This window comes from Sitophilus oryzae, unplaced genomic scaffold (assembly GCF_002938485.1).
Source record: "Sitophilus oryzae breed Bouriz unplaced genomic scaffold, Soryzae_2.0 scaffold_404_pilon_pilon, whole genome shotgun sequence".
Classification (NCBI taxonomy): Eukaryota; Metazoa; Arthropoda; class Insecta; order Coleoptera; family Curculionidae; genus Sitophilus; species Sitophilus oryzae.
The window spans coordinates 401,183-428,643 of NW_022146979.1; the positions used below are offsets into that span (position 1 = coordinate 401,183).

The 27,461-nt window shown below is 33.8% G+C and overlaps 1 protein-coding gene across 1 annotated transcript in view; it reads right to left on the reverse strand.

Moving 5' to 3' along the window:
• LOC115885626 overlaps positions 1-27,461 on the reverse strand; it is a 567,259-nt gene that overhangs the window by 75,539 nt on the left and 464,259 nt on the right. Inside the window, exon 13 of the mRNA XM_030904592.1 lies at positions 11,293-11,524. Coding sequence (XP_030760452.1) covers positions 11,293-11,524 — 232 coding nt within the window. The remainder of the gene's footprint in view (positions 1-11,292; positions 11,525-27,461) is intronic.

Sequence of the window (27,461 nt, forward strand, 5' to 3'; positions counted from 1 at the left end):
GTGGTATCTAAACCTGATGGCATTGACGGATGACGTCATGTCCATGTTTTGTCAGTCTGAAGAAGAATCGGTGCGACAGCCTGGCAAATGTGCGGTTCTTTATACTAGCAAAAGAAAACACTAAATCACCACAATACACCAAAACACTTTAACTTTTATACTGGACGAGCGTTTCGCTAACCATGTTAACCATGCATCAACAGCAGGCGATTAGATCTAAACTAATATCTATAATTTCAGCGTTTATATACTCGCTCAGTGGGCACCGCCTGACAAGATCTGGCCAACCGAGTCAGAGCTCACCGAGTGTAACAATTAATTTCCGCAATTACAGCAAGAACTGGAAGGAATTGGACCTTTGTCTCTGTTCATACTATCTTTACATTTATTAATTCTGATGCTCTCATATGCATGTAATTGCCTATAATTTGAGACTTGCTTAATTAATTTTAAATTATTAAGATCTATACAATGCTCTTTATCAACAATATGTTCAGCAACGCAAGATTTATCCGGTCTACATCTTATCTGAGAAAAATGATCTTCTAGTTTGCCCAACATATTCCTGATTACAATCTTTACAAGAAATTTCATAAATACCCGACCTTTCCAGTGGAGGTGTTTTATCCTTAGGATTACCTAATAATAGTGGAGTGCTTTAAGCCCTTATGGGATACAAATCTCGGAATTCATTTAGTGTGAACGAATTTTTATAAAACTTTTTGCATTGTATTGTTAATAAGATATATTACAAAGTTTACCCATTTAAATTCGTTGCTTTCACTTTAGTATTTAAATAAACACACATATACAAATGCATACATACAAGATGGCTCCGTGTTCCGAAGAAGCTCTGTATCAGAATTCCTATTTGAGATTTTCAATCCAAACCTTTTACAAAATATGTGTTTAATGGTAGCTCACATTTCAAAAATCTTTTTAGAGATATACAGGTTAAGTCAAGTATATTTTTACTCTCAACTCTCAAGTTTTAGTTTTTCAAATGTAATGCTTTATATTTGTTTAGTTCAGTGAATTTGCTATAAAATTCCGGTTCCAAAAATATCTTAATACCATAGAGTATACTGAGTGGTTTTTAGTTATAACCATGTCCATGGGGACGTCAATCTAGACGTCCAGGAACCTTCGTATGTGAACTTCTAATCGAGACGATCGACTTATTGTAAGTTTATCGCTAAGAAACCGCCGTTTGCCACCTTTTTAAATTTATAATGAATTGCACCTAAGGAACATACATATTAACTAACGGACTATAAGAAGAAGACTATATATAAGAATAGCTTTTAAAACGTCCTTCGGCGTTGTGCGATGCCTAGTCACCATTGGTTTCGTTCATCCCAGTCTCCGTCACGCAGATCCCTTGAGCTCATGGCCTTCTTGACACCCTCCATCCAGTTTATCCTTGGTCTTCCCCGTTTCCTTCTCTTTTGTGAAAGCCAGTTTAGTACCTATTGCGTGTTGTCTATCCTTCTCACATGTCCATACCACTTCAGTTGGGCAATCTCTATTTCCTCTACTATAGTTTTCTGTCTATCCATTTTGTCTCTGATTGTCTCGTTTTGTACTCTACCCAGCCTTGATGTTTGTGCTGATCTCCTTATCGAGTCCATTTATAGTAATTTTCTTTTGTTATTATCCGTTAACCTCCATCTTTCCGCCCCAAATAACAGATTGCTCTTGATTATTGCATCATAAATCCTGAGTTTTCTGTATTTACCTATTTCGTTACTCCACAGTATATTGTTCAGACATTTTATTGCATTTCTGGCCTTGACTATTGAAGAAGAAGGCTAAATGTAGCAAATCTTATGTCAAGAAGGCCTGCTTCGGGACCAGAACTGACTAGATCTGTTGACTAGGACCAAAAGCAAAGGCATGGTCTTAATGTAAAAATTACGAAAAAATGTTAGTGTCTTCTTCAAAAGCGAATATCTCCAATAAAAATAAAGCTAATGAGATGAACCAAAAAACAAACTATCGAAAAGGAATGTATCTAGATAATAAACTGATTTTTAAATTTCTTGCTGTTTTAACATATTCCACAGGGTGTTTTAAACTTTCACCAAAATATCAACATTTTGTTTTCCCTCATATAATTAACAGATGGGGAGTTTCATGTTTAATTTAGAAAGATATACTAAAAAGTCAAATAATTTGGCTATATACTGCTTAAAAAATTATCAAAATCGGCCCACTAGAAAAAAAAAGTTAAACTTTAAAATACATCAAAGTTTTAAGGTGTCCATTTTTCCTGCCGGTGAATGTTTTTCAAAAACTATACATTTTAGTCGTATACTTTTCTAATGAAACTCGTCTTTATTTTTTTACTAGAATCCGAAAATCAATTAATATAAGGGTGTTCCATTACAAAAATCACAACTTTCATGTGTAACTTTTTTTGGGGACACCCTTGAATTGTATTCAATATAAACTTTTGTTCACCTTGCAAAAACCGCTTCGTATGACGCGCCACCCTGTATAATTCGATTTCAATCAAAATTTCAATGATTAGAATATAAGCAGAATAGGTATAGCTTATGCATTAGATTAGAAAACAAATTAAAAAAAATCAAAAAATTAAGAAGAAAATAAATAAGAATTTACTGAAATTACTAAAATAAAAAATTAAAAGCAACGGAATAAAATGGGTAAACATTTTAGTATTTTATATAGATAAAACACAATACAGAAGGTTACATATTAATACATTCACAGTAATTGAATTCCGAGGTAAAAGTCTCTGGGCACTCCACTATAATTGTAATTTATTATTAGCACTATGCACAAGTTTATAATTGACATTCTTAAAAATTCTTTTTAGACCACGGGATAACTTTCTATCGAAGTGGAGAAAGATACCTACGTCAAAATATTTTTCAATATTTTTCTGGCTATGACAAGCGCGGTTGTCATAGCTTCTGTATATACTCCTTTATATCAATCTTGTCATCACTGACCATCGGAGATTACGTAGTTAAACTAATTTACAATATAATTCTGCTAACATGGCGATCATGACGATAAACTTAACTTTCAGTTACCTGCATCTGATTTCGTCTACCCGAGTTTTATTTTAGATGTTTTAATTAATACGGTTCATTTCAAAACAAATCTAGATCAAGGAACCGATGAACGGCTGTCAACTCAATAATTGGTATTATATTGATTTCAACTGCAATGCCGAATATTTAAATTAGTCTAACTTAGCATGTTTTAGTTTTTTATGTGGATTTCATCTCGCTAAGCAGTATAATTTTCCACTTCATTCACCGGAGATCTATTCGATTGAGATATACTGATTGTCATTTGTCTTTGAGAGCTTGCTAAGTAGATTACTTTTAACCACTTCGACCTGATTAGATCTTACGTGAAGGACCCTAATTAACAAATTCTCCAATTATTATGATCTTTACGTAAGCTCGATGGCTTAGAGGTAGGTGGTACTCGTCTACCTTTCTAATGGAAGTTAGTTCAAATCCTGCAACCGACATTTCGTCAGCCGCCTATTTTTAATAAAAATTAAAATAGTTTGGGCACCTATGTCGGTTGGGCACCTAAATTCGGTTGAAGTGTACCTACTCAGCCTTCCTAGTATACCTCCGGATCTAGAGCAAGTTGTACAAATGAACAAAAAATGTAAACGACACGAGTGATGCTCGATGTCCCATTCAGTCAGAGACCTCAGTCATCTCAATGCAATAACTATTAGTATTTTACAAAAAGAAAAACTTGTTCAGTTGAAAATAATTATGTTTTTTGAATAAGCACCAATAAAAGACTAAAGGATAAAACATAATAGAAATCAATACAAAAATAAAAGAACTTTAAATAAACTATTAATTACGCTAACAACTCCATTCATTGTCAAACAAGAAAGAATCCTAGATTCATCATCATTGTCATCATTTTCAGCTTCAAATATTTCCAATTATGGTATAGCTTCCCTCGCATATTCAGATACTCTCTTTATAGTTGGACCCATTGTTGTCTATTGTTAGCTATGTTGACCTAAGTTATCATCGCTAATTTCTTAATATCATGGTTCCATCTCAGGTTCGGTCTTCCTCTAAGTCTCTTAACTCTTTGTGGGTACCATGCTGTAATTTTTGTGGTCCATCTGTTTTCGTCTTTCTTGTCAGGTTTCCAGCCCATTGCCACTTGAGCGATTTGACTATGTGGATTAGACCTGTTTGGTGTTGAAATTTGAACACCGGTGTTAGGTGTTGAGGACCACCGGTGTTTCAGTCGGTGTACCGGTGTCGACACCGACACCGGTGTTTATCTCAACACCGATGTTCATTTCAGCACCGGTGTTTATCTCGACACCGGTGTGCATCTACAACACCGGTGTTTATTTCAACACCGGTATCGCGATGAATACCGGTGTCGAGATCAACACCTGTGTCGGTGTCGATGGTACCGTTTTTTTTTTTAGTTTTTTTAATGTAATATTTTTTAGTTTAATTTACAGCTACGAATTTTTGTTTCTTTATGTTTTGTTTTGTTTTCTATTTGTTTTTGATTAAGTAATTTTTTACTTTATAGTTGTTTATCTGACGCTTCCACTTTATTTTAGTAATTAGTCTGACAAAAAAATTATATTTAAATTTGAAAGCTTTAAGTTAAAGTCGGTGCGCTTTAATAAACGATAAAAATAAGCACCGATACGACATTATTATCAGGTTTATTTTAAACTTATTAATTAACATTATTTCTTCTTTAACCCGTTTACCAAACACCGGTGTCGATATCAAAACCGATGTAGACAAAACCGGTATCGAGATGAACACCGCGGTGTCCAGACCAACACCGGTGCCGGTGCCAACACCAGTGTCGGTATCAACACCGGTGTCGGTGTCAACACCGGAACACCGGATAGCCTATATTTGGCCCACCGGTGTCAGCCCAACACCCGTGTTAAAACGGTGTTACGGTGTTTGGAACAGGCCTAGTGTGGATGACATCTATTACCTGGGTATTTTGTCCTATCCACTCTATTTTTTTACGGTCTCTCTTGGTTATTCCCAGGATTTTTTGTTCCACCGAGCGTTGCGCTTTCTTATGATGTCCGTTTTAAGTATCCAGCTTTCGCATGCATTGGTTGTAGACAAATATGATCGTACGCATTGGTCGAATGTTTTCTTCTTTAGATAAAGTGGCATTCTAGATTTGAATCTGATTGATTTCTTCCATAAGTACTCCATGCTAACTTAATTCTTCTGTTGATCGTCTGAGATCCCGGGCTGTGTTATTAGTTATCCCAAACATAATATATTATCTTCTACTATTTTCAGTGTTATTTATTAGAATGTGTTTTCTTTCCACAGTTCGTTTTACATTACTTTAGTTCTTCTTTTGAGACCCAGTTTATTGCTGGCTGTATTTAGTTAGTTAATTTGTGCTTGTAGTTCTTCAGGACTATTAGCAATTAGGACTATGTCATCAGCGAATCTTAGATGGTTAAGATATTCTCTATCTATTTTGAATCCTTTGATAGTCCAGTCAAGTTGACGGAAGGTTTCTTCTAGTGTTGCTGTAAACAGTTTTGGAGATATCGCATCTCCGTCATACTCCTTTGCCAGTTGGGAACTCTGGGGATGTTTTATATATCATTACTCTTGCTTTGGCTTCTTTGAATATATTGTTGAGAGTTTCTATATAAGGCCTGTCAATACCCTGTTTCGCTAGGGCTTCTATTATTATCTTAGGATATATCGAGTCGATAACCTTCTCAAAGTCTATAAAGGCTATGACTTATGGAAGTTCGTATTCTTTTGTTCGGCTGATAGATTCTCTTAGTGTAAGTTTTTGAATCCCAGATTAAGTAAAATTAATTACTGGAACGTTTAGATGCAGTTAAGTTATTATTATAGCATTGCAGACTATTCTATTAGAAATTAAGGTTTTGTAAATTTGCATAAAAGTTAAACGGTATGTCTCGTTTGCATGTGAGTTTTCTTCTTCTTCTTTTTTTTAGGCCGCCGTCTCCCTTTGGAGGTTGGCGATCCAACTGGCAATGATGGTGCGTGAAACCGCACCTCTGCAAATTTCGATCGATGTTCTTCTGAACCAACGACGCAGATCCTTAAGCCAGGAGTTTTGCCTTCTTCCCACTGATCTTCTGCTCTCAATTTTGCCTTCGATGACCTGAGCACCTCGTATCGATCACCCCTCATGATGTGACCGACGTACTGTAACTTCCTTTCCTTCACTGTTGATAGGAGCTCTTTATCTTTGCTCATCCGCCTAAGAACCTCCTCATGTGTCACTCTATCCATCCAGGATATACGCAGCATACGACAATACAAGTACATCTCAAAAGCGTTAATGCGGTTTTCCAATGTCTGAATGAGTGTCCAACTCTCAGAGCCGTAGAGAAATACTGGAAAGATGTAGCAACGCAACATACGTATGCGCAGTTCGAGGCTTAGATCTCGGCTGGCGAAGAGGGTTTTCATGGAAGCAAAAGTACGTCTGGCCTGTTCGATCTTCGCTAAAATTTCAGTTTTGGGGTCGCAAGCGTCGTTAACTTGGGCTCCTAGATACTTTATGGACGATACTTGTTCTACCACCTTCTTTTTTGAGGACAGTCTTTCCCGGTGTTTTGGAAAATACAACAAGTTTAGTTTTGTTAACATTGATGTGTAATCCGTACTGCATGCTATGTTCAACGATGCAGTCCATCATGTTCTGAAGGTGTAGAATGTTGCCAGCCAGTACTACCGTATCATCTGCGAAGCGAGTATTGTTGATCAGGGTACCATTGATTTTGATACCATCCTCAGCGCTCTCTAGTGCCTTACGGAATACCGCCTCGGAGTAGATGTGGACACACTCCTGCCTGACGCCCTTCCTATTTGCTACTTCATCAGATGTTCCGCCATCCGCTCTAATCTCTGCAGTCTGGTTCCAGTATAACTGGGTGATAATGCGCAGCATGTGAGTTTTAGAGTTTATTTCTTTTCAGGATAGCAAACATAGTTAACATTTCATATTATTGGTTCCTGTTGAATACAACAAGACCGGAAATGGCATTTTCCTTTTAAATGACACTCATTATATTTCAATATTATTTGTTTTTCATAAATAAATATTTTTTTATTTTATGCGTTTGATATGTTTTCAATAATTGACAGTATCATCATTAACAGTAATGGTTGTGTAAAGAACATCAATGGTTTAATGATAACATGCACAAATCAAACTTCATAAGTTTTAAAGTTTTGCCCGGTCTGAAATTAGTTTTCCGCCTTGAATAAGCAAAAATAAAAAACTAAAGGATAAAATATAATAGAAATCGATAAAAACTAAAAGCAACTTAATTAAACTATTAATTAAGCTAACAACTCCACTCATTGTCAAACAAGAAAAAAACCCAGATTAAGTAAAATGAATAGTTCGAAAATTTAGATGCAGTTTCGCTTTTATTATAGCATCGCAGGCTATTCGTTAGCTCATTAATTTCTTCTTTTAGTCAATTGGAACAAGCTGTATCTAAAAAGCGAGTAAATTAAGCTTCGGTTCGTTTCGCTCAAAGAGCTGATTTCAATATTCCGTTCTCGACGTTTATTTAACTTTGTCTCGGTAATACAGTTGCAAAATTACAGCGAAGAACAAAAAGGATGATATTAAAGTGGGATTATATTAATTTCATTTGAAGTTTATTTATATGTTATATTTAAATGTAATCTCATAAATTTCAGCTATACAATATTAAGCTGGATTTCTAAACTCGGGAGTTGACGTTCAGTTGCAGTTGGATGTTTGCGGCAGTTGAGTTTTTCAATATTTTTGAATTTATAAATTGTCAGTTTCGGTTGTAGGTTAGGTTTGGAATTGTAAAAATTTCGAACGTTTTACTTATATACAGGGTGGCCCATCGAAAACGTTCCGCAAGGCATAACGGCCAGGCTAATTTTTTTTTCAGAAAATTCAAAAACACGTCAATTTTGTTTGTGAGGGGGACAACTTTTGCCCCAAAAATGATTGCAAAATCTTCAACCCTCTAAGCGGGGGTGTCACCCCCCAATTTTTTTCAAATGGGAAGAGGGGTCAAGTGGTAGCGTAATGAAAAGGGCTTTCTATTCTCTATACTTTCCCGCTTCGTTTTTGAAAATCGGTCGAGTCATTGAGAAAATATGAAGGATTGAAATTTGAAAAGTTTATTTAAACATTTATCAGAGTAAATGATAAGGATAAATTCCTTCGACCAATTTGCTGTTTTTTCTTATTATTTCTAGATGTTTACGCATTTTTTCCCTTGCCACAAGGTTGAACGATCAGGTGCGGTAGTTGCTAGATAGTTGTTCTGTGACTTGTGCGTTGAAGTTCTTCTCAATATCGTTAAACTTTTTAACAATTATGGTGTACTCATTTGCAGAAAAAGTGGAAATAATCGAACTTTATTTTAAAAATAATGAACATGGCAATCGGGTTGCGCAGATATTCAATGAACGCCATCCTGACAAACACTGAGTTAGTAGCAAAATTTCGCGAAACTGGTTCCGTTATGAATAAAAAGAGGCAGAGTCCTGTAATCCTGTAGAAAATGAAGCTATGGAGGTATTCGTATTGGGCCAAGTTACCACGGATAGTACGCTGAGTACAAGAAAATTAGCCAATGAGACCGGCGTGAATAGTACAAGCGTCCTAAGTATATTAAAAAAATACCAGTTTCCATCCATTAGTTCCACTCGCACAAAATTCAGTGGGCACAAGAACTCAACGAAGACGTTTTAAAATAAAGTAAAATAAAGTTTATTTTTAAAACAAAGTTAACATAAATAAACATAATTATTGTTAAAAAGTTTAACGATATTGAGACGAACTTCAACGCACAAGTCACAGAACAGCTATCTAGCAACTACCGCACCTGATCTTCAACCTTGTGGCAAGTGAAAAAATGCGAAAAACATCTAGAAATAATAAGAAAAAACAGCAAATTGGTCGAAGGAATTTATCCCTATCATTTACTCTGATAAATGTTTAAATAAACTTTTCAAATTTCAATCCTTCATATTTTCTCAATGAGTCGACCGATTTTCAAATACGAGGCGGGGAAATATAGAGAATAGGAAGCTCTTTTCATTGCGGCGCCACTTGACCCTCCTTCCTATTTGAAAAAAATGGGGGATGACACCCCCGCTTAGAGGGTTGAAGATTTTGCAATTATTTTTGAGGCAAAAGTTGTCCCCCTCACAAACAAAATTGACATGTTTTTGGATTTTTTGAAAAAAAAATACCCTGGCCGTTATGCCTTGCGGAACGTTTTCGATGGGCCACCCTGTATAAGAATTGCTTTTAGTCGCCATTGATTTCGTTCATTCCAGTTTCCGTCACGCAGATCCCTTGAGCTCATCTCCTTCTTGACACCCTCCATCCAGTTTGTCCTTGGCCTTCCCCGTTTCCTTCTCTTTTGTTGAAGCCAGTTTAGTACCTTCTGAGGCAGTCGCGTGTTGTCCATCCTTCTCACATGTTCATACCACTTCTGTTGGGCACTCTCTATTTCCTCTACTATAGTTTTTTGTCTACCCATTTTGTCCCTGATTGTTTCATTTCGTACTCTATCCAGCCTTGATGTTCGTGCTGATCTCCTTATCGCGTCCATTTCTACCGCCAGTAATTTTCTTTTGTTATTATCTGTTAACCTTCATGTTTCCGCCCCAAATAACAGATTGCTCTTGATTATCGCATCATAAATCCTTAGTTTTCTGTCTTTACCTATTTCGTTACTCCAGAGTATATTATTCAGACATTTTATTGCATTTCTGGCCTTGACTATTCTCGAGCTTATTTCGTTGTCGTCTTTCCCGGATTTTCACTTTCGATTTAAAAATACTTTTGATATTTTTCAAAAAAAAGTTCAAACATAATAATCCAAAATTGCGCAAAATATAAACTTTATATAAACAGAAATAATAATGAAACAAAAATAAGGGTCATTTTCCAATGCATCTCTTTTCTGTGCTTCACGTGATTGACAGGCGCTTACTCATTGGTTGCCGTTCCAACTGCCTAACGTCGCGAACTGCCGACTTAAATATTGACCATCTCTCAACTTCCCTGGGAAAAATTCTGGAACTTCGACATAAAAACGTTACGCTTTCAAAGCGGTAAGCAAAGAAAGTATTCAATTATCGGAACGCCAAGCAGTCGATTTTGGTATTCTCGTTGCCGTGCGAATCGTTTTCTGGATACGCGTTGAGCACATATTGGCAGCATCGTAATTTCTTAGGATAAAACGATGAAAAATGTCAATGTTACGTGAATTTCATAACCTATTGTTGAGTTATGTCAACCTATTTTTCTATGGATATGTCATTATTCTTATGATACGAGGAAAATGAAGTTGAAGACGCTTCTCAGCATTTTCGATGTTTTGAACAATAATTTATAGCTGCCAAGTCGTAAATTATCAATTACCTAATTAAGGTATTAGTTAATAAGAAATAGTTTTCACCAGAGAGCAAGAGAACAGTTCGACAAGCAAAACTATCCTTTAAGGTAGCCGATTTCAAATCGCTTAGTGCAATCAGTAAAGACGCTAAGCGCGTCAGATGAGAATACCCAAATCGGTAGTTAAGTGCACCCAGCGAAAATTTACGTTATAATATATATTATATTTAAGTTTCAGAATTCGGATTCTGAACGTAAAACCAACTGCCAACATTTCGACCAACTGAATTTATAAATGCGCGCAATCATTTCATAGCGCTGAACATACTGAACGTTAACTGAATTTAAACTGCTGACTTTATAAATCCAGCTTTAGAGCGTAGGTCTAAAAAACTACAGTTGGTAAGTATCTCAATAAAGTAGATTTTTAAAAAAATAACTTGAAATAAAAAACTCTTCTTAAAATTTCAAGAACATATCTCGTTTGTATATAAACTTTGCAGATTTTTTTCAGGATAGAAGACATAGTTAAAAAAATTATATTGGTATATTGGTAGTATTTAGTGGTACTTAGTACTTAGAGTCTAATACAATAAAACCGGCTTTGTCTTTTTGCTTTTAAATGACACTCTATATGTTAATATTAATTGTTTTTCTTAAAAAAAAAATTCATGTTATGTAGAAAAGTGCCGTTGATATATTTCCATTTATTGGCAAGGGTTATTAGATATCTTGTCATCTTTAACATTGACATATAAGTCGTGTCCGGCCAGAAAGAATTTTCTTCTGTTATTAAGGAGACATATTTTGAGGTCTATGTTTTGGGCTCACTTTTTCAACAAAAACAACTATAATTATTAAAAAATCATGACTCACCGATATTTCTGATCTCCTGCCGTATGCTCCTCTTGGCCTTCGCTGTCTGCGTTCAAACGTCCTCCGGAGGACGCGGCTGAAGGTACATGCGCCGGTGAGGAATCCTCCTCGGAAGGATTGGCTTCGGAGGCGGTGTCTTCCGAGCCGCAGCTATCCTTGCTCAGTTTTCGCTGTGGAAAACGTAGCGAGAACGTTTTTCGGAATTTTTGTAACACGCTCTCGGCAGTAGGAGCTGAAAAAGAACGATACAGTTAGGACAGTTAGGACACAAAAATGTTGAAACAGAATATGTACTTTCCAAAAAAAATTTTATAGACGTATCTGTTTAAAAAAAAATTCACAGTCCTTTACAAAGATGCAACTGGGGGGGGGGGCATTGAAAATGATGAATAAAAACGTAAATTTATGATTAGTGTTAATATGAGTGTATTACATACATATGTTTAAATAACGAACTTAACAAAAAACAACAGATTTAAAGATTCACTGATAAAGTAGTAATGTTAACATTAAATAAAACATTATCAATAATAATTATGCGATCGCACCTGTCCGTAAAACAAACAAGCAAAAAAACAAAATAACATACAAAACATCAGGTTAACATGATGACAGATCATGATCGATGACAGATAAAGAATTCTTACGGAAAGTTACACTTTACGATACAATTTTTTAACTGTTAAAGGCAAACCCCATTTAAACACAAAACTTTTTAATACCTACTACTGTATCTAAAAGATTTTTTTTTTAAATTACTAAATTCTTAGCCACGCTTCTGTTTTTCTTGGCTGTTGTGCGTCACGTCACAGATTAACATGCCCACGTTTGCACCACAAGGCGATGCTGCAGACCACTAGGTAGACAATTTATGTTATACAACTTGTAGTCAATCTACACTATCTAGATTTTTTTCTTTTAAAATGTGTTCAGATTTTGTAAAAAGTATAAGTCAAAATCGCAAATCTTAAATTTGATATGAGTTTCTTAGTTTTTAACTAATATAGTGGCGAATTACAAAAATTCCTTTTCAATGAAAATTAATGAGTTAAATAAAATAATTTAATAAATTACTAGCTTTTTCCCGCGACTACGTTCGCGTTACACCTCAAATCGTTCATGCATTGATTTAAATGATTTTTTACTTCTTTATAGAGAGCTAGTGAGCATAGATGTTTTTTCTTTTTCATCTTTTTTTTATTAATTAAGAGCACTAATACTCTCTTTATAGGTTATTTTTTATTCTTTGAAGGATAATTGAGGAAAATATATTTCGTTATGATGTCAGTAAATAAACCCTTGTATAAAATTTTATACTGTCTGGTTTATAATGTTATAGTATTGCATTTTCGTACAGCAAACTTTCATTCCCTATTCTACTCCCTAAGTGTATAAATTTCATAAATTCGCTTTATCTTTGTGCCAATTTTTATGTGTATAATCCAGAGGTATTTTCATATAAATGTTTACTAACTTTACCCATTTGGTTGATGAATTTCAAAAATTTCTTCTAATTCTTTTTGTAGGATTTCATTCTTCTAGACCAAATAGTAAGGAATTTTCATACAACAAACTGTTCCGACATAATTTTACTCTCTAAGAGGATGAATTTCCTAAAATCGCTTTGTGTAGCTCATTCACTAATGTCGTTTAAACGAACATTTGTGCTAATCACACCACTGACAATGACACACCACTGACAATGACAAATAATTTATTTCTGGAGGTATTGTGTGTAGGTGTTTTTCAGGTAGTATTTAGTCGTTTTACACAAAGAAATAGCCATTAAGCACTATAAAAAATACTTCATAACAAATCTACACATATATACCTTTCATTTAAAAAAGAATCATCAAGATTGGTGAAGCGGTTTCGGCGGGATGGATGCAACAAAAATACCCTTTGAGCTTTTATATATGTATGGATTAATTATTTTTCCAACATATTTTACTTTGCAAATTTTTATAAATATTCAGACTCGCCAATATCGTAGTCCACCGTGTCCAGCCTGTTTAGCCAAACGTAGGCCGATTCCTCTTCGGCGGCGCGCGGCGCCGTGACCCTGGCCAATGGAAGAGTCTTGAAGACGCTCATCCGCGCATAGTAACAAGTTGACTGCGTAGCGTATTGCGTATTCGATTCTGAAACTTTCTATCTCATGTATAACATGTTACGCAAGTTTATTATTTTAATCTCGATTTTAATAGATAAATATGTGAAATGCCACCTGAATATCTTCCGCCATGACATTTTTTTACGTTTTTGTTATAGTAAAGTGATTTGTATAAACTTTATTCAATAACTTATATTTTCCTCCATTTGTGATTTTTTAATTTTAAGCGAAAATTAAGTATAACATTTTAGGAAAAAGAAACACTGTAATACCGTATGATCGAATAAAAACGGCGTCAGCGATGGCTATGAAATGAAGATCGCTGTCATTTTATATGTAAAATTATATGGGAAATGTCATCGATCGTCATTTCCAAGCCAACTGGACGCCGTTTTTTTTTCGATCATACGGTATTTAAAAGAATAAGAAGAAATTAGTCTTATTTTGAAAGAAAAATATATAAAAAACTCTTTCTATAGAAAAAAGTCTTTATACTAACCAGAATCCGGTGACATATACGCGGTCTCACCGGAAACATTACTTATTACTTCACATAACTTGAAGAATATCTACTTTTAATAATGAACACTTCAGAAATACACCAGTAAAAACATTTATTATTTGAGGTTAAAACTCGAATGAAATTATAAATATTAGTTACCTATGTTGTTATAGCTTTTATAGGCCTGTTTAACGACTTAATAAGTTACCTAGCGAAAAAATCTGTGCGCATACCTATCACTATTGTTACAGGTTAATTTTTTAAAGAAATATGTTACACAAATTAAAAACGCTAAAATTTTAATGGTATTACTTGTGCATTATTGGCCTTATAATGCAATTAGTTGGAATTATATCTTCTTTAAATATAATTACACTTTTTAACGACTTTTAAGTTAACTAGCAAAAAATCTGTGCACGTACCTACCACTATTGTTACAGGTTAATTCGTTAAACAAATGTGTTACATATTATTCCTGGTATTAGTGGTATTATATTGGAATCAGCTTGGCATTAGTGGGGCATTATATGAGAAATTTTGGTATTTAATTTGTATTTTTGGCATTACTTTGGCATTAGTATACAGACATTTGTCAGCGGTTTACTCCTTGTAGATAATCAAAAAGTTTTTAGATAAAATTTGCTTTTATGTCAGATCATTTCTATGAAAAATTACATTAGATTTTTATTAAAGACGCTGGGTAATTAAAACATTGACTAATAAAGCTTGTCCACTTTAAATAAAGGGTCACGAAATATCCTCCTTGGAGTGTTTGGGTTAAGGGGTGTATAATAAATTAATCCAAACCAATCATGAAAAACCAATCAGGAAAAAATCCAAAACCTACCGTTGTAGGAGGTATAAGATGATTAAACTTATATAATGACAACTACTTATTGGATAACAAATTAATTACTACTGTCAGCTACTGTCTAGGTAGAATATACCTAGAGTACCTACACCTACCTATGATGTAGGTACATTAAAGCTAATTTTGACTTTACGTCTCACTTCGGTGTCACAAGCTGAATTTTTCAGGGATGGAAGTACAGTACATGATATGGGGACCCTTATTCCGAAAGTAGTACAAAATTAGACCGGGTAAAAGGGCAATCATCAAAAATCGATATATTAATACCACCGTATAGAGAAAACAAATACTTATGTTTTGATCCAGTACACAATAAAGTCTTCGTAGGGAGTAATTTTTTATAATTATTTACAAAAAAACATTTCCATTAGCGTTTATGACCAAAAAAACTTTAAACATGAATAACTCATTTCAATCATGCGAAAATTTGGTTTAAAAATAGACTTTTTTTAATATAACTTTCATTTAACGTAAAACGAAGACCTAAATGAAAAAAAGAAACAATTTAAAAGTTTCGCTTATGTCTTGACAAGGTATCAAAGCAAACCCCATATTTTTTGCTTTTAAAATAATAAAGATATATCAATAAACAATTAGCGATGTAATGGTTTTTGCGCGCGCTGGCCGACTGCCGCCGCTGCGCCGAAATTTCCTATACCCTTGTATATATGACGTCATGGTGTGGCAAATGTAGCATTTTAATTCGATTTGGGCTCCCTTATATAGGATAACAGAAACATTTTCAATGTTAAAACTAAAGTGTTCTCGAATATTACGTTATTTATGCATTTAGATTTTTTAAATAGAATTTTTATTCGTTCTTTGTGTTTTTTTTTGCTTCAGACGACGGAAAGAGATATACTTCCCGAAACGTTAAGCATTTTTTTTTGTTCGTTAGGCAAATTTGTTTATCAGCAAACCTAACGGCTGACAATTAGTCGCCGTTGGATTAACGCAGCAGTGTTTACAAAAAATAACTATTTTATTTTGTAGATTTTCTTACAGTGGCGAACTACCCATAAGCCCACGGCCACACAGAAAGCGTTTTTTGCGTTTTTAGCGTGAAGCGTCTTTAGCGACTAAAACAAAATAACAGGATTATATAGGAGTGGCCACACCAAAAGCGTGTAGCGTTCGGCGTGTCTCGCAAAAAACGCAAATGAAAACAAATCAGTTTGTTTTCTGTAGCGTCTTTAGCGTTTTAAAAATAAATTAAATAACATGCATTTTTTTTTCATTTTAGGTTATTATCTAAAAATATTTTTATAAAGAACATCTACTGTTTAGGTAGATTCTATTAAATTTAAATGTTGAAGGAAATGTTTGAAAAAGTGTAGTTTGAAATGTTGAAAAAGTAATAAATTAAAGGAATATTTTCTTACGCGTAAAAAATAGTTTTTTTATGCATAAAAAGTATTTTTTTCTGCGGAAAAAGGCTTTTTTAACAGAAACATATAGTTTTTGACGCGTAAAAACTAGTTTTTTACTTGTAACAAATAGTTTTTTTACACGTAAAAAATATTTTATTTGGGCAAAAAAATTTTTTTTTACCAGAAACAATAAGTTTTTGACGCTTAAAAATTAGTTTTTACGTGTAACAAATAGTTTTTTTACACGTAAAAAATATTTTTTTTTGTGTAAGAAAGGTTTTCTACCAGAAACAATAAGTTTTTGACGCGTAAAAAAAATAGTTTTTTACGTGTAACAAATATATTTTTACACGATATTTTTTTGCGTAACAAAAGGTTTTTTACTAGAAACAATAAGTTTTTAACGCGTAAAAAAATAATTTTTTAGGTTTAACAAATAGTTTTTTACACGTAACAAATATTTTTTTAGCGTAACAAAAGGTTTTTTACTAGAAACAATAAGTTTTTGGACGCGTAAAAAAATAGTTTTTTACGTGTAACAAATAGATTTTTACACGTAACAAATAGTTTTATACGCGTAAAAAATAGTTTTCTACCAGTAACAAATAGTTTTATACGCGTAAAAATAGTTTTTTACGTGTAACAGTTTTATTCGCGTAAAATAATAAAAATAGTTTTTTACGTGTAACAAATATTTTTTTACACGTAATAATTTGATTCACTTTTACAAAATTTGTATTAAAATATCAATATTTTTGATAAACACATGGACTGCTCACAAATACACGTCGCCTCACTACGTATTTCTAAGCCGTTAACACGTTTCGTTACAACGAGCTCGTGTGTCAGGGCAGCCTTACTAGGTCGCATGTCACGGCCTTCAATTTTTACTCCCAGCGCGCGTAAAGAAGTTTCATTACAAAATGTTTCATAAATCATGTCCTAAAATTGCATTAGCAACTAAAAATATTTACTATTCTATTATATAATTATAACTATTTATTATATTATATTATAGATATTATAATTATAACAAGTACTAATCACAACACTACAACATAAAAAACTATACACATATAAACTAAAATTCGTAAAATAAGTGGCAAATATGTAATAATTATTATTTTTACACATACCACTGGCACTAGCAGTAGATTGTGTTTGTCTCCGAATATATGCCCCCGCCCGTCTACAATTCAATCCCCGCATCTTTTATCTTTGTCTTTTCAATGCTAACGGCGCCGATCTCGCCTATCTCTTTCTCACAGGATTGATTGTTGAACGGGCCGGGAATCCACGAGCTTGTGCGTTACTAATTGACATTTTGATAGAAACTGCAGACTTGCCGCGTCTTTTGCGTGTTTTTAATGGACACAAATCGAAAAAAGCGCTTAAAACGGTAAAATCGCAAAAAGCGCTTGAGACGCAAAAAACGTAAAACGCTAAAAACGCTTTCTGTGTGGCCGTGGGCTAAGACTTTTATGAAGAGATGAATATTTGAAGAGATATGATAAGATATTTTTTTAGAATATGTACTATTATACCATACGATAAAAAAAACTGCGTCAAAACGGCTGGGGAATGACAATCGATGATCATTTTGGCGAGGTCAAGACGCCATGTCTTGTCCGTATTTTTCTTTATTTTTTAATGGCGCTTACTGCCAGCTGGTCTTGTAGAATGTGTAAAAGAGCGGGTTAATAACCGCGACCTCAAAGATCTATTGTGTCCAACGGCGATTATTGAGTTATATCTCATCATACAGTCTACAACTCATCATATATGGGGATCTTCCCGCTGTAAGGAGGACAGGGTATTTTCAATCCTCATCTGACAATAGATGTTCATCCTCCGAGGAGTGAGCATCTACATCCTACGAGGGTATGCACCGTTCCACGGTTGTGGTTTAGCCCTCCGTGCCCTTCACAGTCGAGGAGCTTGTCTCCGGCTGAGATACCCTTTTTCTCTACCGCTTAAGTTGAGCTTTCCTTAGACCTGATCGGTATCGAGAATCTATAATAGAGTATACATTCCTCTTTCTCTATTGCCTCCTTGGATTTGAGGTCAATTACAACGCAAGGGTTGGTCGGTCCACTTCTATAGAGCATGTAGAAGAGAGGGAGACGAGACGAGAATACAACGGGTTGCCTCCAATTGGCCTTAAGAAAGTTGTAATTTATTTTTATATCGAACAAAAGTGATTTTTAAATGGTGTAGTTTAAAATTCAAGAAAACATATTTTTTTGAAAATAGATTAGTGTGCCTGGAAAAGTCCTATCCTTCTTTAATTTTTCTATAATTAGTGTAAACTTTTCACAAGTTTTGTGTCAATTTTTAGTAACTGACGTCTAGAGATTGTCTTCATCTAATGTCATTGGCATTCCTAATCGAGCCGTCTTTGACCCCTCTTTTTTCGATCGTACGGTATTATTATAATTAAGTATAGATATAACAACTTAAAATTATAATGCTTTTGATGTTTATAAGCTGCCAGTTCGAAGGTGGCAGGTTTTTACATGGTTTAGATTATTTTGTCGAGTGTGTGTGTAATTGTCGAGTCTTGTGGGTCTTGAAAATAACAGGAGTAGGATTGTAGTCATTTACTAAAAGGAGATAAATATGTAATTATGAAATTGATTTGATCATTCAGACAGCGGTTAGATTGGATGAATTCGTATGAAACCTTTGTGGTTAAACGAACGGTTTTATATTGAAAGAATGAAATATATTAATTAATAGAAAATATTGATAATGAAGAAATAAAAGCAAAGAGATTGATCACAATTTATTATTTCAAATCAAATCATTTATTGCATGTTAATAGATATTAATATCCTTGTAGAATGTAAAATGTGTGGGAGGGAATTAACCACCGCCACCTTACAGATCTATTGTGTCCCCCTTTCTTGAGTTATAACTCATCATACAGACAGTGACAAAAGCCTGTATCTGGGACGGTTTTACAGAAGGTAGTTATCCATCTCCAATATCAGTCGCACCAAAGTTTATGGCAACAATATGATCGTTAATTCCACATATTGGTTACAATATTGTATTTCGTTTGTGATAGTGTTATTTTCAATCATAATTCAATATTCATGGCAGCGCTCTCCATTATAGTGGTCAGCAAACTGCAGGAGAGACGACTGGGCATTAGATACAGATATGACGGCGGTCTGTTCAACATAAAAAAGACTCAGGGCAAAAACACGTACAAAATTCATCACAGAACTTCAATACGCTGATGACTGCGCTCTAGTTGCAAACACGTTACATCAATTACAAGAAATGTTGAACACATATACCTGGGCATACGAGGCTTTGGGCCTTAAGCTAAACATTGACAAAATCAAAATCATGTACACTCCCCCGGAAAATCATAACAATGCTATAAAAATCGGGGAAGAACTATTGGAATATGTAGCGGAATTTAATTACCTCGGTAGTTTGATTTCGGAAAAGGCCAATATCGACTCTGAAATTCAGCACAGGATTAGCAGCGCCTCAAGAGCATTCTGGAAATTAAAAGACAGGGTTTTCTACAATCATGACTTGAGTACAAAAACGAAACTTGCAGTGTACCGAGCAATTATAATCCATGTTATATGGGAGCGAAACCTGGGTGCCGTACCGCCGACACATGAATGCATTAAACAAGTTGCAACAGAGACACCTTAGACAACTCTTAAGAATCTGGTGGTTCAATCAAGTCTCAAACGTATCGGTCCTTGAAAAAGCTAATTGCGAGAGTATTACTTGAGATGGGCTGGTCATGTATGCAAAATGCAAGAAAATCTCTGCTTTACGGTGAGCTTGTAGACGGTAAGAGGAAGCCGGGTGGACAACTCAAGAGGTACAAGGACATTTTCCACCAGAACTTAAAGGGGATTAACATGCAGAATCATTGGGATGAAGCAGTTCAAAATAGATCTCAATGGGAAAAATTATAAACTCAGTTAACAGCGACAACCAAAAAGTAAAGAGGCAACAAAGCAATGAGATTTTTGAATGTCCAGAGTGCGGTAGGCATATAAAATCACGTATCGGGCTTTTCAGTCACAGAAAAGCTCATGAAAGAAAACGCCTTGCGTGACCATCTTTTGATGCGTGTCGAATACTCGCGAGTAATGGCAGTATGTATGTATGTATTTAATCAGAATAAACACAATTTATTAATCCAAAAGTTGTTTGCAGATAAAGAATCTAAATTTACCTATTTAAAATTTAAATCAATTTCTGTAGAACACCGCGAAAAAACTGAATAATTTAAAAATCGTTAACAATGGAACCGGATGCCAGACAGAAAAGGAAAATATAAACCGTCATTCTGTTTTCTATAAAGTAAGAAAACTACGCGAAAGGGTAAAATCAAAGGTGAAATGCATCCGATTTCAAAGGCGGAAAGACCGACACCCGTCCGCACAACGAATCTGCGGAGGTTTTATGAATAATTCGCACGTAGAACTTAGAAATTCGTGTCGGAATTTAGATTTCCGCCGGTTTGTATTCGCAGAATGGGAGAATGTTAATTTATTTTTCATATCTCTCAGCGCGAAATAGTTTTTCCTTGTATGAAATGTAAAATTCTGTGAATTAAGGAAGATATGTTTATTTTTTTTGTATAAAAAATCAGTTTATTTACCAAGTTTGGTCAATTTAATACCACATCCGGTTGCCATTATTATAGATATCTACTAAAATTTTTTAATAATCTAATATACCAATTGAAAATTAATTTACCTCAGTCATTTTGAGAGGCGTTGTAGAAACAACTTTAATAACTTTGTTCGCATTATTTTCGTAACGAACTATTATTTAACTATTATAAATCTGCGAGGACCTTTTTGGTAAGCGCGGCGACCCCAAAAAGCAAATCCGAACCAAACGTTTACGCTGATTGATCATGAATGTAAATTGTTGCCTCAAAGTTAGAGCTAAATCTCTAATGACCAACTTCGGTTCAGAACTAAAAGTTTAGTTCGGCGGAATCGGCTGGAAATGTTTCAGTTTGAGGCTATTATTTGTTATGAATACCGGCTTTTGAAATATCTAACAAAAGGTTATAAATTAATGTACTGTTTATTATTATAATTTTGTTTAAATACAACTTTTTAGTAGTTAGGTTCTGTCCAAAAATACCTTTTTGGGCAGAATTTTGCTATGACCTTACTTCTGTTTAATTTAGATATTTTTACGAGTCGATTTAGACTACGAAACAAAATATGTGACAGATATCAACTTTGGAAAATATTTGGTTCACTTTTTGGAAACCGACATTTTACCCCACGTTAGTTTTTGCAATTTGTCATTCAAATTTTGATTTAAACTCACAAGATCGCAATAATGACTTTACAAAAGAATGCTTTTCGGTGTTTTTTTTTCAACGACGGAAGTTTTAATTCTAGAATTTTAAATTTCTGAAGATTGTGACTGTGGAAAACTTTTATTTATCCATCCAACTGCTCTCTGCGCCCTGTCTACAAGATACGGTGAGCTTGTAGCAACGGTGAGCTTGTAGACGGACGGTAAGAGGAAAACGGGTGGATAGCTCAAAAGGTACAAGGACATTTTCCATGAAAACTTAAAGGGGATTAATGTGCAGAATAAGTGGGAAGTAGCAGTGCACAATAGAACGCAATGGAGAAGAATTGTAAACTCAGTTAACAGCGACAACCAAAAAGTAAAGAGACAACAAAGCAATGAGATTTTTGAGTGTCCGGAGTGCGAAAGAAAGATAACATCTAGTGGCGTTGCGTGAATTTTTGCTTTAGGCATGCTTTTCACGCTTTTTAATATTATTATTACGAGGTAATAATAATATTAAAAAGCGTGAGCCCGCTGAAGGCGGATTTTTTTCGGTACTGGGTCCAATTTTCGCCTAGAAATCGTTTAAAATCGTTAAAAAACAGCCCTGTCTATGAAAATATGATTTATTTAAAACTAGCGTGTACTCGCGACTTTGTTCGCGTCGAATTAATCATTTGTAATGGTGATGATACAGCAATACAAGAATTTCCATTAACATACAAACTGGATAAAATTTTCTCACATTTATGTCAGCAGGAGAAAAAACAATATGGCGATATTATTATATTTTGGCACTTATTAAATTACCCAACTTTTTGGAACACCCTGTATGATTTTATAAAAAATTTCAAAATATGTAAAAAAAAAATAAATTAAGCGTGTCCAAGCGTTTTCCCGAAAGACTAACCGTTTTTTAAATAACAAATATTGTAATATTTGAGGGGCGTTTTCACCCTCTTGGAATTTGAGATTCGAGAAACCCCTCCTTATCGAACCTCTACACCCCACAGTCAATCCGTTTGCCAAAAATCACCTTTAAACGTCAAGCAGTTTAAGCAGAATCGTGATTACTCAATGGTCATATTTTATGAAACACCCTGTATAAATTTTTAAAAATTCTTAAATTATGTAAAACAACAAATTAAAATATACGTGTTTAAGAGTTTCTCCGAAAAACTCACTGTTTTTTAAAAAAAATTATTCTAATATTTGAGGGGTAGTATTACCCCCTTAGAATTCGAGGAAAAATCCCTTCTTATCGAACCTCTACACCCTAAAGTCAATCCGTTTTCCAAAAATCAGCTTTTTACGTCAAGCGCTTTAAGCAGGATCGTGATTAATCAATGACCAGATTTTTCGAAACACCAATTCGAAAAATCCCTTCTTATCGAACCTCTACACCCTAGAATCAACCTGTATGCCAAAATTGAGCTTCTTACGTTGAGTGGTTTGAGCAGGATCGTGATTAATGGGTTGGTCAGTCACTTAAGGATTTTATATATTAGTATAGATTAAACTCCATTCTTCTAGTTTTTTCACAAAAAATCCATAAAACTATTCAGAAGTTCAAAACTATTCGCCAGCGAAAAACTTTCCCGATCTGCAACTTGCGACTAAAACAAAACAATTATTATGCGAGCATGCATTTACCGGGAAAGCAGCGGCCGAATCATCCTTTTCTATAGGATATAGACGAAAACTAATATTGGTGTCTGGAGCAAATTTTTTTAAACAACTTTTAAAAATTCTGTATTTCGAAGAGGACTCGAACAAAAAGCATATTTTTGGAAAGGTAATTTTGCGTTTTTTTCAGGAAACTAAAAATACACAGGGTATCTTATATAAAAATCATTTTTTCTGCTGATAACTCTCAAATTATTAATTAAAAAAAAATAATTAAGCCACTAAATTCTACACAAAAAGGTGATTTGGAAATGTTTTCATAAAAATACAAAATTTTCCATAACAAAAAAGTTACAGCGATTTGTTAAAAATTCACATTTTTGAAAAACACCCCATATAACTCCGAAACGGTAACAGATATCGATATGCGGTTTTTGTCATATGTTTTTGATAAAAAATGAGCTTCAGACACCGATATTAGTTTTCGTCTATTTCCTATAGAAAATAGTGTTTCCCTTTAAAAGTGTTCAATTTGACCCACCCTGTACATGGTTATTAATACACTAGTAAGTAATTTTATACTTTCACAACATGGTAATCTTAAAAACTTTGGAATAAAAATTTAAATAATGGAAGAGGACAATTTAACATAACATATAAATTCGATATTCATGAGAAGGATTTAATTCTTTTAAGACGGATTAAAACCTTAAAAAATACTAACGTAGAATAAGCGAAAACAATGTCTAGTGTTTTTAAAATACTTAAAAAGCTATTAGTGAAAATGGCAATTACTACTTTAAAATGGCAATTTAATATATCTGTAATAAGTTAAGATTACTTAGCTGGGGCCATTCTCTGGCTAGATTAATTTTGTTTTGACTACTGCTGTTACAGACACCAAAGGTAGGTAAATATTTATAAATTATATAATTAGATTAAAAAAAAACATTTTACCAATACTTCTGTATACAATTTCAAAATTTAATTATTTATTAAAAAATGTAAAATATTTAGCGTGTGTCAATCTGCAAAAATCACAATTTTGCTTTTTCCAAATATCCAAATAGGCTAACGAGCCACCCTCGTTCCATTTAAAAAAATTGGGTTTATAAAAAATACGATTTGGTCATCTTTTAATCGGCCAGGACAAGACACGAAAAACAATAGACGATCAAATCAATTTTTCTAAGACTCCTAGATTAAAAGTTAGTTTTTTACACAGCCATCGCACTCTAGATTGAAATTTCAAATACAACGTTTTAAGCGAGGATGTCAAGAATTGACATTTGATATGTCATCTATTCAGAGTATAATTTTCTACTAAATAAAGTAAAAAAATACCGAGGGTGTCATTTAAAAATCAAAAATTGTAGTCATTTCTGGTGAAACAGGAAGCGACCGAAAACAATTGAATATGTCGCTCAATCCTGATTTATGTCATAAACTAACGTACAAAATCACGTTTATTTACCAGAAAAAATAAGAAACTGACAGAGGTTTTGAGAAACACCCGGTAGACAGACATTATAATATAGTTTACAACTAGTCAATAGGTATTTAGCTAAGGTTTAGTTATCCAGTTTTAAATAAATTTCTTAGTGTGCAGTATTTAAAAGTATTAAAAACTTCGAAAATATCGCTAATAACAAAGATTTACAAAATAGTTAAGAAACTTGCATTGCATCTTGAGTACTATACAAGAAGCAGACACCTTGCGTGACTAACATACGTAATGTAGAAACGATTGGTTTATCGAACCACGACCACGACATAATAATACAACGCGGAACATTTTATGAATGAAAAATACCGTTGTCGAGATATAGTAACTAACAATCGCGATGATACAAGAAGACAAAACAGTATTTTAAGTAGGTACACTAACCTAGAAAGAAACGTCGTAACCTTGATCACGTACATCAATAATTGACACATACTAATCGGTTTTTTAAGTAAAACAAGCCTCTAGGCAAAACAGGATTTGTCTAAATAATGAACTACAATGGAGAATTACAGAATATCTCCACACATTCGATGTATTATTTCAAAACTATCGAAAAAATAATTTTTCCGATTTTGTTTTAACTTTCAACAAATCTTCTTTTTATACTTCCGAATGCATTTTGTACTCCTTTTGTTTTACTTGTTATAAAGGTTAAGGTGTATTGATTTCACTTTAACAAATGACGTTAAGCAGCGACTTAGCGACATGTCGAGGAACTTCGCTGGTCATTATACTGCTCCACCATTTCCTATTCATCTTCCGGGGAAATCATTTGATTGATTATTTGATTTTCCGCATTCAATGTTTTACTGCAATGCTTTACGTCATTGTTAGGTTTAAAAGATCATCAATATATATATATATATATATATATATATATATATATATATATATATATATATATATATATATATATATATATATATATATATATATATATATATATATATATATATATATACATATATATACATACATATACTCATTCGTATCTGATAGAATTTCAAAATATCAACATGGTTTCCTGCCGGGAAGGTCAACAGTTACAAACCTATGTATATTCTCTGAACATGTATCGAAGGCAATATCAAACAAACAGCAACTTGATGTCATATATACTGACTGTGCAAATGCTTATGATAAGGTGAATTTTTGTGTTATGATTGAAAAATTGGCAGATCTCGGGTTATCAGGTGAGTCGCTGTGGTTTTTAACTTCATACTTAACTTCGAGAGTTCAAAGAGTTAAGATAGGTAATGTTTATTCCAATCAATATGTTGCCACCTCCGGGGTACCCCAGGGCAGTATATTGGGCCCTCTTTTGTTTTTAATCTTTATTAATGATTTGCCTGAGAGTCTGAGGGTGTCTTTGGGGCTGTTGTTTGCGGATGATTTTAAATTATTTAAACCAATTAATAACATTGATGATACTAGGGCTCTCCAAACTGATTTGAACTTGGCTCTGGACTGGTTTAAGGAGACCAAGATGCTTGTTAATACTAAAAAGTGTTGTGTTGTTTCTTTTTCCCGGATGATCAATACAGTCATTGAAGACTACTACATTGGAAATTGTAAGGTTGTGAGATGTAAGGAAGTTAAAGACCTAGGAGTGATTTTTCAGGACAATTTTAAATTTAACAATCATTACAACTACCTGATTAACAAGGCATATAGGATTCTTGGTTTTGTTATGCGTAATAGTAAAGATTTCGATATACAATCAACTACAAGACTTTATACCTCTCTTGTAAGACCGCATCTTGAATATGCGTCAAATATCTGGTCTCCCAATTGTTACACTCACAGTAACGAGATTGAGAAGGTTCAAAAACGTTTCCTTCGTTATATTTACATTAAAAGAAACAATATGTATCCAACAATGATCTCTTACAGATCAATGTTGGAAACATTTCATTTAACTTCGCTGGCCTCTAGGAGAAGGACACATGCTGTCATCTTTATATATAACATTCTTAATAATTTAAAATATGCTGACTGTGGTCTGATTAATAGCATCAAATTTAGGGTACCAAAGATTAGGTTGAGAGTGAGTGTGTTTAATCTTTTTTACATTGAGGGTGGAAGCCCCTCGCCATTCACGTTTATGCTCACCATTTGTAATGATATGTTGTCTGGGAACACAATTCCCGATATATTTAGCATTAGGTTTGGCGAACTTAGGCGCATCTTGTTGGTGCATCAGGAGACAAATCTGGTGTGATAGGTTTCATTGTTTTTTTATTGCACATTTTATAAATTAAATGTTATGTACTTTGTTACTTATTTACTTTATTTATTATTATATAAACTTTATTTTATATTATTTTTATGTACTTTTGTAGTACATGTCTAGTTTTAAGTAATTGTAATTGTATTTGTTTTCTTTGGGCCTTTGCATGTAGCTACCTCAATAGGTGTTTGTAATGAGTAAATAATTAAATAAATAAATATTGTAACGATTAAAAGATTAATTATTTATAACAAAAACAGAGCAGGACTTTAAATAAATTGTGTCTAAATGCCCGAAACAAAAAAAAAGTAATAAGTGTGGCATACCATTGTATTTAGTCTTTCAAAACCTGAAATAAAAAATGCAGGTCCGTATTTCAAACAATTAAGTTGGCCTATGTATCTCACAAATTATCGGCTAATTTAAAAATCTAAAAATACTGTCAGATAACCCTAATAAAGTGGTTATGAGAATATGCAATTAGTTTTTTGATTTTCTAAAAAGTAACGACAATTTAGCCATGTTCTTATCTATTACGGTTACCGATACCGTTATACCAATGCTCGTACCCCGAATTTGTAGCAGCCTGTATATAACAATACAAATATACAGGATGGTCCGAATTGTATTCCGGAAACTTCGGCGG